The 16,117-nt window shown below is 30.3% G+C and overlaps 1 protein-coding gene across 1 annotated transcript in view; it reads left to right on the forward strand.

The window, feature by feature from the left end:
* The window catches only part of LOC106462363 (parafibromin-like), a 39,573-nt gene that overhangs the window by 17,317 nt on the left and 6,139 nt on the right, over positions 1-16,117 (forward strand). Inside the window, exons 5-12 of the mRNA XM_013922279.2 lie at positions 2,509-2,564; positions 3,804-3,889; positions 9,368-9,587; positions 11,075-11,173; positions 11,288-11,363; positions 13,571-13,729; positions 14,197-14,284; positions 15,064-15,201. Coding sequence (XP_013777733.1) covers positions 2,509-2,564; positions 3,804-3,889; positions 9,368-9,587; positions 11,075-11,173; positions 11,288-11,363; positions 13,571-13,729; positions 14,197-14,284; positions 15,064-15,201 — 922 coding nt within the window. The remainder of the gene's footprint in view (positions 1-2,508; positions 2,565-3,803; positions 3,890-9,367; positions 9,588-11,074; positions 11,174-11,287; positions 11,364-13,570; positions 13,730-14,196; positions 14,285-15,063; positions 15,202-16,117) is intronic.

Consider the following 16,117-nt stretch of genomic DNA (forward strand, 5'->3'; position numbering starts at 1 on the left):
AAGGCCATAAAAATTATAGTCTGTTTGAGCAATAATGATTTTATAGAGAGCATTTTATGTTTAATTTTGTACATTTTTGAGGGGTGATGATAAAATAGGGATGATGACAAAATTTGTCATGTGTATTACACTAGTGAAAATTCAGGATATATTTAATTATTTCTTTGTAAAATTAAGAATTTAAAACTTGTATACTATTAAAATATGGATTATTAGCTAAGATATTATGCTATTCTAATTGGTATAACGTAAACAAAAAGTAGTTTAATAAGATTTTGGATGTAAGACACTAAAACCTTGTGTCATGTGCAGTAAAGGGTACCCTGGCCGATAGGGTTAAAAACTAGGTCCCTCATTTTATCTCTCTAGTTAAGTTTTGTGTCTTTCACAAGTTTATCAGTTTCCAGTGTGCCAAGAAAGATTTGGTCAGTTGTTTGTTATGGAAGATAAGTATCCCTAATTTTAAATTCTAAGCTGTTTTCATGCAGTACCATTATAGTACTTAGTATTTTCATATGATTCCTTTTTTTTTCAAAGAAATTCAATCAAGGCAACTTGTGCAATAAATTTTTAAAATAAAAATCTTATTTGGCCAATGGCTAAAGTTAAAAGACTACATGTTTCGGTAGCTTTATTCATGATGGCAGCGTAAGGCTACTGAAACGTGGAGTTTTTAATTTCAGCTGTCAGCCAAATAAAATTTTTATTGTGTTTTTCAAACATAGATCCTATTTTTAATCTAAAAATGTTTCACAAAGTTGTTTTTTTTATGGACTCTTATCATTAATCAACTAACTTAGCAGTTTGTATAGCCCTTTACCAATCTATGATTCTTGCCGCTTAACATCACTGTTGTTATATTTCATTCCAGAAATAAAATTAATATGTTCCAATTTGACAAGAATGTTCCTAAAAGTATGTAGTTTCAGAAAAATAAAATATTTAATTTTGATTTTTTTCTACTATTTCTAACAAAATATTCATTATTTAATAATTTGGACCCTGAGTAGTTCACCTGCAAGGTGAATTTCATGTTAAGTATAAAAATACTATCTTTTTTTATCTTACAGTTTTCACATTTCATTTACATAATCTCTAGAATCTCATAAATGAATATCAAAAGTTTTTTTTTTGAGGTAAATGTTTGTATTTTATTTTACATTTTCACTACCTCTATATATTATCATCAACATACAATGCAATGAAAGTTTAACATTAACAATTGTACATACATTTCAACTCTTCATAGAGTGGTTTTCAAACTTCTTCTTGTCATATGCATAATTTCAGTCTTTATCTCTGTTCACTTATACTTTATTTTTAATTTTCCTTTCCAATTCTATGTCTTTTATTATTTATGCTGATACATCAACTGTTGCCTGTGGAGCTTTTGTAGTTATTATTTGCAGACTCCTGTGTTTCACTAAACAAGATGATGCTTGCACATGCCATCTTGTTTATAAGCTTTTACAATCTAGGCTACAAGTTAAATGTATAAAACTAATTAAACCTTTCAAATATGCATTTTAAAACACAAATAATACATAATTGATTAAAAATCTAAAAGTAAAACCTAAATGCAATCTAACTGTCTATCAAAGTAATACATGTAAGGTAAGAAGAAATAGCCAAGTGCTACGGACACCACTCTCAACAATGGAGTTAGACTCATTTCACCCCGTTTGAAAATGAAAGTATACATGTACGTTTCGCATTACAGAAATGACCTTAAGAGCAAAATCTGCTCCTTCTATTGATTATAAGCATGCCATTCAACTTCAAACTGTAACTTAGCAACACAGCTTTTACTTTCCAAGTGGGCGTTGTTGACCTTAAACTAAGGAAATATTTACAAAAGTTTCCTGAGGGAGGCATTCTTAGAAGGAGCTTGAGATAGAAATGTAAAACATGTATGGTGAACTTTGGACATCTGAAGGAAGTGTCTACAGTGCACATACACAGTGATGGTCAATCCCACTTTTCATTGTTAAATGTGTAGCCCAAGAATTAGTGGCGAGTGATGCTGACTAACTGCCTTTCTTCTAGTCTATCACTTCTAAGTTAGGAACATCTAGTGTAGATAGCCCTTGAGTAGCTTTGTGCAACTTTCAGCAAACAAAAAAACTTAATGTGTCTCTAGTATAGTTTATTTTCCTTTGGACAAGTAGTTTTTCAGGTATAATATCTTTAAATATGGAGATTTCTTTATAATCAACCTGTACATACTTTTGACTTTCTAATATATTTTATTTCTGGACTTAAGTGAAACATTTTACACCAAATATTTGTAATTCTATCACTAAATAATAATAATAATAATAAAAATTGTATGATGCAATGGGATTGATATTACAACAATATTATCTAATACAGCTGTTTAACAATAAGATATTATTGGGTAAATTTCAAATTATACAGTCATTTGGATCACATTTGTTTTCATAAAGATTAGACACCAATAAATATTTGACATGTAAGTTAATGTTTTAAATTATTAACTATTTGCAGTGAAGCGTGTTAACGAAGAGCCACAGAATGAATCCATTAAGAAACCTAGATTTGAGGTAAAAATATACGTTCTCCTTGTTTAAAAGTATTATTCTTAATTATCTGTTAGTATTAAATTAATTTTAGGTTAGTTATTTTATAATCAAATTATATATTTTGGAGTAATTCGGCTATTTTGGAGTCATGGTTTTATTTAATTCATTGTTAAGAATTTGTGACAAAAAATTATATAGACCAGAATTAAAAATAACTTATAAATTAAAGAAGCTGATCCTGTAGTAAAAACTTACTAAAAGTATGTTGTCATAAATCAATACACAAGAAAACAAAAAAAACTAATGACTAGAATGTATTAAATAATCATTTTGATTTCCCTCGCTGTTTATGTTGTCGTAACTTTCCTGAAAAAAAATTGTGATTCTTAATGTGCTACTACAACGAGTAGTTTTTCAGATATAATAATATTGAATTTTCTTTGTAATCAATCTGTACCTAATTTGGAATTCTAAATAGTTATGTAACAAATAGCCATAATTGTGGACAAACATACAGTATATCAGGGTTTTTATATATGTAATAATAATAATAAATGGTTTTACTGAGTGTTGATAGATGTGAGGATTAACAACATATTTTGATTATTTTCATTGCTTTGGTCTTCATGCATTACATCGATGTAGTCAAAATACACTAAAAATGTTAACTCAGTATTGTAGAGAGTGTAGCATGGTCAGTTAGTTACAAATTATGAAACTAAATTATACTGACAATATTATAAATACAAAAAAATTAAATTTGAAGTGTTTTTAAAATGTTATCTAATCATCATTAATCCTTTTTGATTTATTTTTTTTGTTCATAAAAATTGTAGGGTAATTGAAACAATTATTATTTTTAGCTACATTGATTACAGTAGAGACTTTTTCATGAGTTATAACTGTTGTTATTCTTGCATTTCTTCACTTTTTTTATCAACCACACATTAAAAGTTCTTTACTCAGGTTGTTAGCTACACAATCATTAGCAAAATGTTTATGAACTTTTAAATTATTGACAGTTATCTGATACTTTGTTTGGTTTCCATGGACAACTGAATTCAAATGAAGCAGGGACAACTAAATATTAAATTTATTTGTTCCCAAAGAAACCAATTTGTGTGGAATTTACTAAGTCTAAAAAGAAATTATAAACTAAAGGTTAACAAATGAATACTGATATATATTAAATTAATAATCAAATCATAAATATGTGAGTGATGTGTATAGAGATTTTCTAAATTTTCATGCATATAACAGGAAGGACAGGTACAAAGAGCAAAAGAGCAGCTTGCAGCCAGGTTGGATGCTCCAAAAGAATCCTCCGTAACAACTGAACAAATCAGGTACTGTTGTAAAATCAAGAGTTTCATTAACAATATATGCATGGGTGGGGGGTCAAGATGCACATGTCATGACTTTTTGGAAAGTTACATTAAAACTTTGATTAACCTACTTTATTATCAATGTATATCAATAAACTTGGCATCAATACATAGGTAATAATTTTTATATTATATAAGTTAATTTCTTAATTTAATAGAAAATATTTGCTCGGAACTATTTTATGTCATGACACATCTGCACTATAAATTATTCATTTTACATTTTATTACTTCTGCTGTATAATGTCACCAGTATTTAACCAATTAAAAACTCAAATTTCACAAGCTGGAATATAGAATAACGTGGTGCTTGGTTTGCCCAGATAGTAATATATTTAGCAAACCTACCAGAAAAAACCCTCCCCTCATTTTATTCTTTTAAAGTCCCTTATTTACTCATCCCCTACCTGTCTTAAGTACATATTTATAATTAATAGAAAGAGCAGATTGTGAACTACATAAAGTAGGTAGTTGTTTGTGAATCTCGTGGCAAGAAAAGACAAAATTTTTAAATTTATTTACACCTTAATTAGAAAGCCAGGTAAATTATAGTAGTTTTATGGAGTTCTATTCCTTTCTAAAATGCACATTTAAAATTTACAAAAATTAATTTGCGTTCATCTCAGTTTGAGAGAATCAACAAGGCATAGCATGAGGGTTAGCGACTAAACCTCCTGAGTGCAAGTAGATTTTGTAATGTCATAATTACTGTAAACCATGGTTTTTAGCTCCCTCAGTGGCACAGCGGTATGTCTGCGGACTTACAGTGCTAGAATATGGGTTTTGATCCCCGTGATGGGCAGAGCACAGATAGCCCATTGTGTAGCTTTGTGCTTAATTACAAACAAACCATGGTTTTTATGTATATTTTTCATTTATTGTTATATCATTCAAGGAGTATAACTAAAATTTAAGCATTTATGAGGAAATGGTAACTGTGTGTGTGTGTATAAACACACACACACGTGTCATATATGGTAATCAAAATGATATTGTATTTGACAAAATACTGGTATGCTAAGTTACAGACTTGCACTTTGTAAGCTAACTTTACTATACAATTGTAAATTTTTCTACTGAACACATTTTATTCTTCCACAAGGCTGCAAAGTGTGTATCTCATGATCTTTTTTTACAACTTTATAATGAATTTATGCCAGTAAACTTACCATCAAAATAGTTCATAATTCAACTTTTAATATTATACAAGTTTTAATTTTTTAAATGAAAAAAAAAATTTTATAACTCAGTCTTTACTTCTCTGTATCCCATGATGCATCTGTATGTCAAATTGCCCATTTTAAGTTTTCCCTTTTATCCCATGATCTTACAAGTTTGAAACAAATTACTCATGCTATAGATACTGCTAGGCCATTGCTTTACAGAGATATAACTAATAGCTTCTTGCTGTAATTTATTGTTTTATTGTCCAGGAGAGTATTACTACACATGGCAAAATAATAACAAAACAGAAAACATGTTTGATAAGAGACTAAAGGTTTAAGCTGTGAATACAAGTAGGTTGTAACTTCACCATCAATGCTAAGAAGGAAATAACTGTATTACTCAACTTATTTCTTCATTTTCAACCATTCTTTTCATTATACTTAGAAGATGTCTTTTAAGACCCTGGAAGCAATTATGCTGTTTGTTTAAAAAATTTACAGATAAAACATACAATACTACTGAAAAAACTTTTGACATTCGTTTAAGAGGTTCCAATATGTATTATTTGTTTTAAAGTTCATATTGAAAAGGATCAATGATTTTTTTAAGTTTATGCTTTGCCTCCCTTAAACAGCTTTCATAAAATTAGCTAGAGCAAAAACAGTTTGCCCGAAGTTAAAACTATCTCTACCAAAGTTAAAGCTATATTACCCACAGGCACTTGTTGATGTGTGTCGACATAAATAAATATAAGGAACACAAAAAAAGAAAGTAAAACATTAAAAATAAACTATAAGTGAGAAGGTAAAGATGTGAAATTAAGCATATGACCCAAATAAGATATTTTAAGATTATTCAACAAAGAGTTAAAAGGTATGTACATATTTCTGTTTATTAATTTTAAGCATTTTATTTCACTGTATGTTGATTATAATAGCTACAGTTAGTGGTATGGTAGAGGAAATGGAAAATAAAATGTAAACATTTACCTTAAATAAAACTTTTGATAATTGTTTTGGAGGTTCTAGAGTTATGCAAATGAAATGTGAAAACTGTAGGATAATAAATAGTATTTTTATACTTAAAATGAAAATCACCTTCAAGGTGAACGATAAAGAGCCTGAGTGCAAATACCTACATTAAATATTTGTTAGAAATAGTAGAAAAAACCAAAATTAAGTATTTTCTCAAACTATACACTTTTAGGAAAGTTCTTGTCAAGTTTTAAACAATGTTATCTACTGGTTTTATTATTGGAAAGATATTTAACGAGAGTTGTGTAACGTCTTTCAGTTTGAAGGACATCGTTGTTATTGGGTTAATAGTATTAACTCTGGAACAGTGTCGTAGCAATCATTGTTTGGTATCAAAGTTTAATGGAAAAGTATTGTTTATTAGAAATTTTGAAGTTTACTCATCTGTAGCTGACTATTCACTGCTGTTTTCTTTCTGGCTTCATGTGATATCATACCTTTTAAGCTAGGAGCATGTACTGGAACATTATGGCTTGGAGATGTAGAAAATTCAAGTACTCAGAAAGAACATGTCCTCATTAATAAGAAGCATATCCAACACAGCTCTACAACATTACTGACTTTGAGTGTAGTCCTGAGAAAGAACATGTCCTCATTAATAAGAAGCATATCCAACACAGCTCTGCAACATTACTATGTCTTTGAGTATAGTTCTCAGAAAGAACATGTCCTCATTAATAAGAAGCATATCCAACACAGCTCTGCAACATTACTATGTCTTTGAGTATAGTTCTCAGAGAAAGAACATGTCCTCATTAATAAGAAGCATATCCAACACAGCTCTGCAACATTACTATGTCTTTGAGTGTAGTTCTCAGAAAGAAATGTCCTCTGTCAGGAACATTTTTATATTATATATATAGTATATATTAATGTAAGTTAAATAGGTTTGTTGGACTAAGGATTTTTCTACAGTAGGTGTTTGTGACTTGTTGGAGATAAATTCGATAGCAAATGAACAGCACACATTCCGAGTTTTTTAAAATAATATATTCAAACAATTTAAAATGTATGTACAAAAATTCTTTAAACTATGTATATCATAGTTGTATCTTAAATACTATACAGTTCTCCTCTCTTGTCAAAAGTTCACTCGGCTAATTCAATTGCTTTAGAATTCAGTTGACAAGCCAATCTATTTTTATCTTAAACACTATCAGTGTATAATTTACTTATCACTTTTTTTCTTTTATCTCAACAGTATCGGTGTATAATTCATTTACGCTGTCATTGAGCTACTGTAGTTGTATCTTGAACTTCTGATACTTGTCTTTTTTGTATTTAGGCCTACTTTCTTATAATAGTCAGCTTTTTCTCAAAGTCCACACAGGCAGGTTCATTTGCTTTAGAAACTCTTTGACAAGACAAAATATCCTAAAACATCAGAAAACTGTTAATCTCACTTTAACATATCAAATGCTAGGCTATTCACTCCTACGATGGTTAACTTTACATTTTCTAACCTGTTAACCTCAATTTAACATGTCAAATGCTAGGCTATTCACTCCTACGATGGTTAACTTTACATTTTCTAACCTTTCTCTGACCAAAACTATCTTTCCCTCAGCTTTACTTTTGGCTCTCTTCCCATTATCTGGTCACCACTATTTTTTATATCTCTCACTGAGGCGTTCTAGAAATCTCCATGGCCTCGACATCAATAACTTACAAACACAACTTCCAATAATTGTCTGCTTTTAACTCTCTTATTATATAAAAAACTAAATAGTCATGAAATATTAACTCACAAAATATATTAATTAATACTACCTACACTAAACAGTCTTTTATATCTGACATCCTCTTTAATTAGAAGCATATCCAACACAACTCTGCAGCATTACTGTTTTTGAATATAGTTTTAATATATTTCCTCCACTGTGTATTTTCCAGCTAATCTAATGTGAATGGTGAGTAGAGTAGTTAGTTCTAGGTATGTTTTATGATACTGGAAAATATTCTGGCTAGTTCATTTTCACTATAGTTTTCAGTTCAAGGCAGACAGTAATGACATTTATGTACTAAGGATAATCATTATTGTCTGCCAACAACAATGTAGTCTAATGACATTAGCAAAAAAAAGCTCATTATTTCCCAAGATTTCATCCATATGTTATGCTGAATTCAAAGCATTATTCCTAATGATTTACAGATCTTTATGTCTGTCAGAATAGATGGTTCTACATATCATTAAGAAGCCACAATCAAATCTGCCATTGTTCAGCTACCATTGTCTCCAAACACACAGTAGCTGTTATATGAACTTCAATCCTTAAAGAACATGGAACTATTATGAAGCCTTGAATGATATTTTTCCAATCTTTTAATTATTTAGTCGAAAATCATTCTTATCAACCTAATATCAATGTGGAACGAGCAGTTCTCATTGTATTACTTTGTGTTACTTGGTGAACTTGATAATAAAATTTGACTTGGAAGGCCAATAAAAGAATTATTTTTGTAAACATGAAGAAATAAATAGCATTAGATTATTAGAAACAAGAGTTTTTAAAAATAAGGAATACTTTAGTTCTGAAAGTTGTACTCAGAATTAGTTTCACTAAAGTTAGGGGATTAATATGTGATACATTTGTTTTAAAAGTTGCCACAAATGTAAAATGTACATGGTCCATGAAATACAGAGATCTACCAAAAATATTGTACCATGATAAACATTATTTTTTTTTACAGTTTTGGCTTTCTTGAGTGTATACTTAATTTTATATCAAGATCTGATCAACTATAAACATGGATTTAAAGAATTGCATATGCTGGTGCTTTGTCTTTTATCAACCCAAACTTCATGCACAATGTAGGCTTCCTTAAAGTGTGCACAAAAAACACCACCACCTTTCAGTCTGTTTGTTGATTAATGGCTGCGTAAATGGTGTACGATCTTAATCTGTAAATCAGTATAAAGTTATTAATATTGAATATTTTGGCACTTAAACTACTTACATGCTAGTTTTATCCTTATAAATATACTGGATTTTATGTCAACCACATAATGTACTCTTAACTCTGTTTCTTTATTTAACTCGTAGAGTTTGTGTTATTTAAATGATTGTAGATCTCGGTTGGTGGAGGCCATGTCTGTGGAAAGGATTGCAGCCATTAAAGCTAAACGTCTGCTAAGAAAACGAGCGACTATTAAAGGAGATGCCAAACACATAATGTACTCTTAACTCTCTGTTTCTTTATTTAACTCATAGAGTTTGTGTTATTTAAATGATTGTAGATCTCGGTTGGTGGAGGCCATGTCTGTGGAAAGGATTGCAGCCATTAAAGCTAAACGTCTGGCTAAGAAACGAGCGACTATTAAAGGAGATGACGACATTGGTTTGGGAATTCCAGATATTCAAGGTATCTTGGAGTATGATGTTGATGTAACCAAAGATATCATCAGTAGAGAGAGACAGTGGCGGACAAGAACCACAATATTACAGAGTGCTGGAAAGGTATGTTTTGGTATTACATAGAAGAACAAAACTTGTTTTATGTATGTTTATTTGAATAATTATTTTAAATGTGAAGCAAATATTGAAGTTACCCGGTTTGAAAGTTTGTGCAATAAAAACAATTGTAAAGCATCACTTGTTAAACAATGCCATTGTTTCTGATTTAATGTTTATATTTACTTACATGGAATTTCACGAGTATTTCTTACAGAATTCATGAAACTGCATACTATCCTGCATGGTACACTTTTTATATTTTCATGACTACTGGCTTAATACAATAATGACAAGCATCTATAGAAAAGATTCTTTGCAGTTTCGTAATTACAGATTTTTTAAGGTATTTTCGTGTGTTTAAATGAAATCTTGATTATTGGCTAGTATTTTATATTGATAGTTTCTGCCATAGTTTTTGTGTTTGACAGCGATTTAAACTAGAAAAATCTGCCATAGCTTTTGTGTTTGACAGCGATTTAAACTAGAAAAATCTGCCATAGCTTTTGTGTTTGACAGCGATTTAAACTAGAAAAATCTGCCATAGCTTTTGTGTTTGACAGCGATTTAAACTGAAAAATCTGCCATAGCTTTTGTGTTTGACAGCGATTTAAACTGAAAAATCTGCCATAGCTTTTGTGTTTGACAGCGATTTAAACTAGAAAAATCTGCCATAGCTTTTGTGTTTGACAGCGATTTAAACTAGAAAAATCTGCCATAGCTTTTGTGTTTGACAGCGATTTAAACTAGAAAAATCTGCCATAGCTTTTGTGTTTGACAGCGATTTAAACTGGAAAAATAATTATTCTTCCAGCTTAAGTTTACTATGTGCTTCTCCCATAAATAGTTTATAATCTGTGTGGGTGTGTGCAAATCAAGAATGTAATGTACAATTCGTTGCAGTACCAGAATATAGATGTTCTGAAAACTCCATGTTTCTTTATCAGTTAATTGTGAATTGTTGATAAATGAATGTTTTCAAAAACTTTGCAGTAATATGTGATTACATTTACTGTAAGGTAAAAAGCTTATTTTTTTCACATATGTGCATCAACTTTAGCTTGTTTTTTTTTATATTTAGTTTCAACATCACTATCATGTATGAATATGTGTGTTAAGTGACCGGTTTTATGTGAAACTTAGGATCTCAATGAAATTACTAAATATGAGTCTTTACTAGTATCTTAGTTGTAGTTGTTAACTGATGAGATGATTCCCAGTGTTTTAAAATTTCAGGAGTTAATCATCTAATTGGGATATCCAAATTAAATAAAACTACAATCAAACTCTAACTACTTGTATTGTCAGGTTAAGTTGTCCTGAAATTTAAACTATCATATTAATATTTCCAAATCAAATTTGTTTCTTCTGTTTAAATTGTGTTGTTCTTTAATGTGACTAAATAGTATCGTATCATCACATTATCATTGTTCGTTTTTTTTTTATATTGAATGTCTATCAAGGTAACAACTAATAAATTTCTTGCCCTTCAGAATTTTGCAAAGAGTATATTTCCCATGTTGCAATCTATAAAAACAAGGGAAGAAGGAGGAGGCCGGAATCAACCCCAGGAACAACTTCAAACACCTCGGGTATGTCAGTTTATGTTCTGATTTTTAAACTCAAATATAAACTTACTAATATGTTAGTTTGTAAAATAAATCTGAACTAGAAGAACTTTTCAATAAATTTGCATCCTATTTTAGGCTACTCCCGCACGTCCTGTTCCCCAGCCTGCTGTGTACAACAGATATGATCAGGAAAGATTCAGGGGAAAAGAAGGTAAGGCTTTCACCTCCTTTTTTAATGCACCAGGATTGAAGAAGATCGCCACTTTAGAGCACTGTGTTAATAATAAAAGTTAAAATGTGATACAGAAAATTGATACCCTATAACTCTAGCGCTTTCGAAAGATGGACCTTTCTTCTTCGTGGGCAAACTGGAGAAGAAAGGTCCACCTTTTGAAAGCAGTCAGGTTATAGGTATCATAGTTTGTGTTAAATTGATTTCTTGAACCTATGTGTTTTTGAAACATCAGGAGTTAAAATATGATTAGATGTTTACTGTAGAGAAACAAATACAGTAACAGAAAATTTCTTACCACACTTAACAGGATATCGTAGAACTAGTTGTGATAAAACATGAAAATAAATAGGAACTCAAATGGTGGATGAATTATATTGAAGGGACGGGTGCTGCATTTTTCTTTTTTTTAAGAGATTGGGTGCACCTCAGTACTTTGATTTTGAAATATTCATTGGATCAGAAAAAGAAAATATTAATTGTTAAACTTTAAGTAAGCATGAAATATAGAGAGGACATTGAACTGAGGTATTATGCTCTCATACATTTGAGTTAAAAACTTTGAAATTTTGCATGCTGAGAGATTGTTTTAATATTTGAAAATTATAAAGCCCAGGGACTTCTTTTGTATAGAACCACATCATTGGGATTCTTTCTTTCTTTCTTTCCTTCATGATAGGTATTTAAGAAATTTTAGAAGAAAAAATCCTATTCTGGAATGGTCAGAGACTTGTGTCTCTCTTTGTCTGCTCATGGTTTTGTAAAAATAAAAAGCATCAAGATTTTCAGGGATATTTTAGCATCGTGATTTTTTTGGGTTATATTGATACTTATTAAAATCAATTGTTATTATGATGCTGCCCCAGGGAGAAAGTCAAAAAAGCCCATGCTGTGCTGGTAGACTTTAATAGTCATTGGTTGGTTTGATTCATTAGATTCTAGCTGGTGATGCCTCATGTCCAGCCCACTTACAGTGTGCATGAGAAGATGTCGAGAGCAGGGGGGTGGGGAGTACTTGCCCCACTTCCCCCAGAAAATGAGAAATCTAATTCTTTCTTTATTCATTCAGCATATATATATATATGAATTGACAAGTTTTTTTTTATACACTTCACAATTTCACACTATTTATTGCACTTAATTTTCAATTTAGTAAAAGTTGCCAGTTTTTTCAGCAGCTTTACTTAAAATCTCTATATATCTGCCCTGTAGCTAAATATTAAAAAATGTTGCTACCACGGCAGCTTCTTCTGGTGTAGATTAAGGTATATTAGTCTTAAATGTTCTTACTATATATACACAATAAATGTCATTGAAATATTGTGCTTTATGTAACCTCAAATTACTGAATTCATATAAGCAGTTGTTTTATATAAGGTGAAATTAACCTATAGGATTAAGAACCCAAAAGAACAAACCAAAATTTACTATTATGTATTACATATAGCTGCAAGTCTAACCTTACAAATAATAAACCCATCAAATCTGACTATGAGAGCTTGCCTATTCTCTTGACTTTAATGGCACAACTTTGAAGGCTAGTCCATTGTACCTTGATTTTGACTTTGCCCCCCAAAAAATTTCTGAGGATGCCCATGTCCACAAGATGTAGATTCCATAAATGTGCTTCACGGAATAATTAAGAACTTGGACAGCAAAGGAAAGATACACACACACACACACAAAAGTGAACAAATAAAACAAAATCTATTTGTATTGATTGTATCATGAAATTTTACTTAATGGCCTGCTTCTTAATGTTTGAACTGAAACTTGTGGCTAGAGTTGGAAAGGCTCTCTACACACATCCACATTGGACAGAGACAGAAACAGTTATCTTGTACCTGGCTATCCAAATTAGACAATGGGTACAAATGTGGTATACCATAATTTCGAGCTCCATACATCAACAATTATTCCAAATAGAATATATGTAGAGAACAAACTTCTGACTCATACCAGTGTGTACATGTATCTGTCTCACTCCTTGAAATATGTCTAGAAATAGTTTTTTATTGAATTTTAAATATTGCAAGGTCACTTTTGTTTTGTGTTTTTAAGGTTATAGCCCAAGCATAAGAAGAAGGAAATATTTCTTATAAGAAACAACCAAAACATTAAACTTAAATCATTGCACATTTAGTAGTTTAAGCTGTTTTACTAATTATTTTCTTTCCTTCTTTCAGAAACTGAGGGTTTCAAGATCGACACTATGGGTACTTACCATGGAATGACTTTAAAGTCTGTGACAGAAGGCACTCAACCAAAACGTGCTGTTACTCCTGTCGCACCTCAACCTCATCCCGTTCCTGTGGCAGTGCCAAATAGAACTCCCCAGAAACGAGGTATTTTTAAAATCAGCAACAAAACATTATTATGTAGCAGGTTTTTATTTTTTTATTTATTATTATTATTGTTCTTTTAATGAAAGTATTTATAAATAATTCCAATAAAATACTAAGAATAAATGAATATATATATATTTTCTTTTAGTTTAATATTGTATGTGTGTATGGTGTTAAATTAGCTATAGCTGAAACTTATGAAAATTATTACTTGCTGAGTAGGGTATACGTAACTTAAATGTATTATGTGGAATCTGTCTTCATAATCAAATTTTTATTATAGAACTTAATTTTTTTGAACAGTGATATTTTGACCAAGTGAAACTGTCCACAGGATTTAAATGCAACAAACATAAATTTAAAATTATTTGGTTTATATTTAAGAATTATTTTAAAAAGTTTTTATCACATTTTAATGTTATTAATCTTGGTGCTAATATATATATATATTACTATTTTTTTTACAGTTTCTAAAACTCCAATCATTATCATACCAGCTGCAACTACATCTTTAATAACCATGTATAATGTCAAGGATATCTTACAAGACTTAAGGTACATATTTTTGAATTGAAAATATCCTTTTGAATATAGTTTTGTCATATTTAAAATTTGCATTGAACTATTAATAAGAACATTAAAAAATTATAACAGCTGTGTAGTTTAGTATAATTTTTACTACTCTTACATATTTCTGGCCTTGTAACCACCAAGTAATCATGTGGGTATTCATGTTAACTTAATATGGTATGTGTATCTGCACAAAATTTGGCAAGCTTTCAGCAAACATTACAAGTCTTTTGTACAAAACATCAGATTTTTAACCAATGCATTTTTACTAAAGATATGTCTGAATATATGGAGTCAGAGTATTGACTGTTCCAAATGCAAAATGATTTTCATGTTCAGATTAAAAATACATTTCTTTATGTGAAACTTTTCAAATTCCTTTTGGGTAACCTCTAAAACCTCCTAAATAAATATCAGACGTTTTTTCAGTAAAACTTTATATTTTATCTGTCATTTTATCTATATTTGTTATTATTATTGAATCAAATTCCTTGAGTTAAGAACACTTCAAACCTTTTACTGTGACTCAGTTTTGTCATTCAAATTTCTGACGTGACTTAAGATCAATTTGTATATTTTCTCACCTGTCGTTATTGTGCTGGTCTACCATTCTTGCCCCACGCTGAACTTTATGCCTTATAAAACAGTACAGAATCAATATTTTTCTGAGTAGTCCAGTTGTGTTCAGTGATCACTGAGTACGTTTCTTGCAGAATGTTATGGAAGTTGTGAAAAAAAAATTTGTTTAACAATTCTTTTTACAGGTATATTACCTCAGATGAGAAGAAAAATCAAGGTTGTAAGCGTGAGAATGAAATACTCATTCAGAGAAGGAAGGATGGAGGCTTCACAGTTCCTTATCGTGTAATTGATAATCCCCTCAAATTATCTCCAAGTGATTGGTAAGTAGCTGATATATATTATACAGGTGTGTGTGTGTGTGTATTAAAAAGATTATCTCAAGTACACTGTTTTTCTCCTTTGCTTGTTTAATTTTTAAAACTTATGATAAGAACGTATAATAATTGTTTTTCCACCCTGTTAGAAAAAAAACAAACTGTCTTAGCAAAAATTTATATTTGTGTCCCCTAATTCTACCATTCTCACCATTAAGTATAAAAAAGATTGTGTCAACACTATCGGTTCACTTAACAATCTTAAACACCTCAATCAGATTCCCTCCAACACTTCTCTTTTGAAGAGAGAACAATTTCAGACATCTTAAACATCATGCACCACTGGTAGTACATATGCATGTTTTCTGTCGGATACTGTGAGCCACACGTGGTACACAGCACCCATAAGATATAACTGTACCTCATATCTGCAAAGTCCTATATGAAGCACTTATTTTATACAGACAGCTATAATAAAGCCACACCTTCCATCATTTACCACTGGTGAAGCACGAATGCCATATTGAAAGGACAACTGAAATAAAACAAATTTACATGATTAAATCACTTTTTATTTTAAAATTACATCTAGAGATTGGCATTAAATTTCTCATTGTGAGCAATTGAAGCAAAAAAACACCATATAATAAGGATAGAACTATTATCATCCACAGTAGGGATTATTTTATCTGATGCCCCTTTTTTATGCCCATAAAATAGTGAAGTATTCATAATTCTTCTAAAAAAAATGGCAAGATTAGGCTGAAAAAAATTAAATATTATGATCATTTGATTATTATTACTTAACCCTATCGCCCTGGATATACTCTACTGCACATAACATAAGGTTTTAGTGTCTTACATTCAAAATTTTATTAAACTACTTTTTGTTTATATTATACCAATTAGAATAGTATAAAAT

Source organism: Limulus polyphemus, unplaced genomic scaffold, assembly GCF_000517525.1.
Source record: "Limulus polyphemus unplaced genomic scaffold, Limulus_polyphemus-2.1.2 Scaffold1151, whole genome shotgun sequence".
NCBI lineage: Eukaryota > Metazoa > Arthropoda > Merostomata > Xiphosura > Limulidae > Limulus > Limulus polyphemus.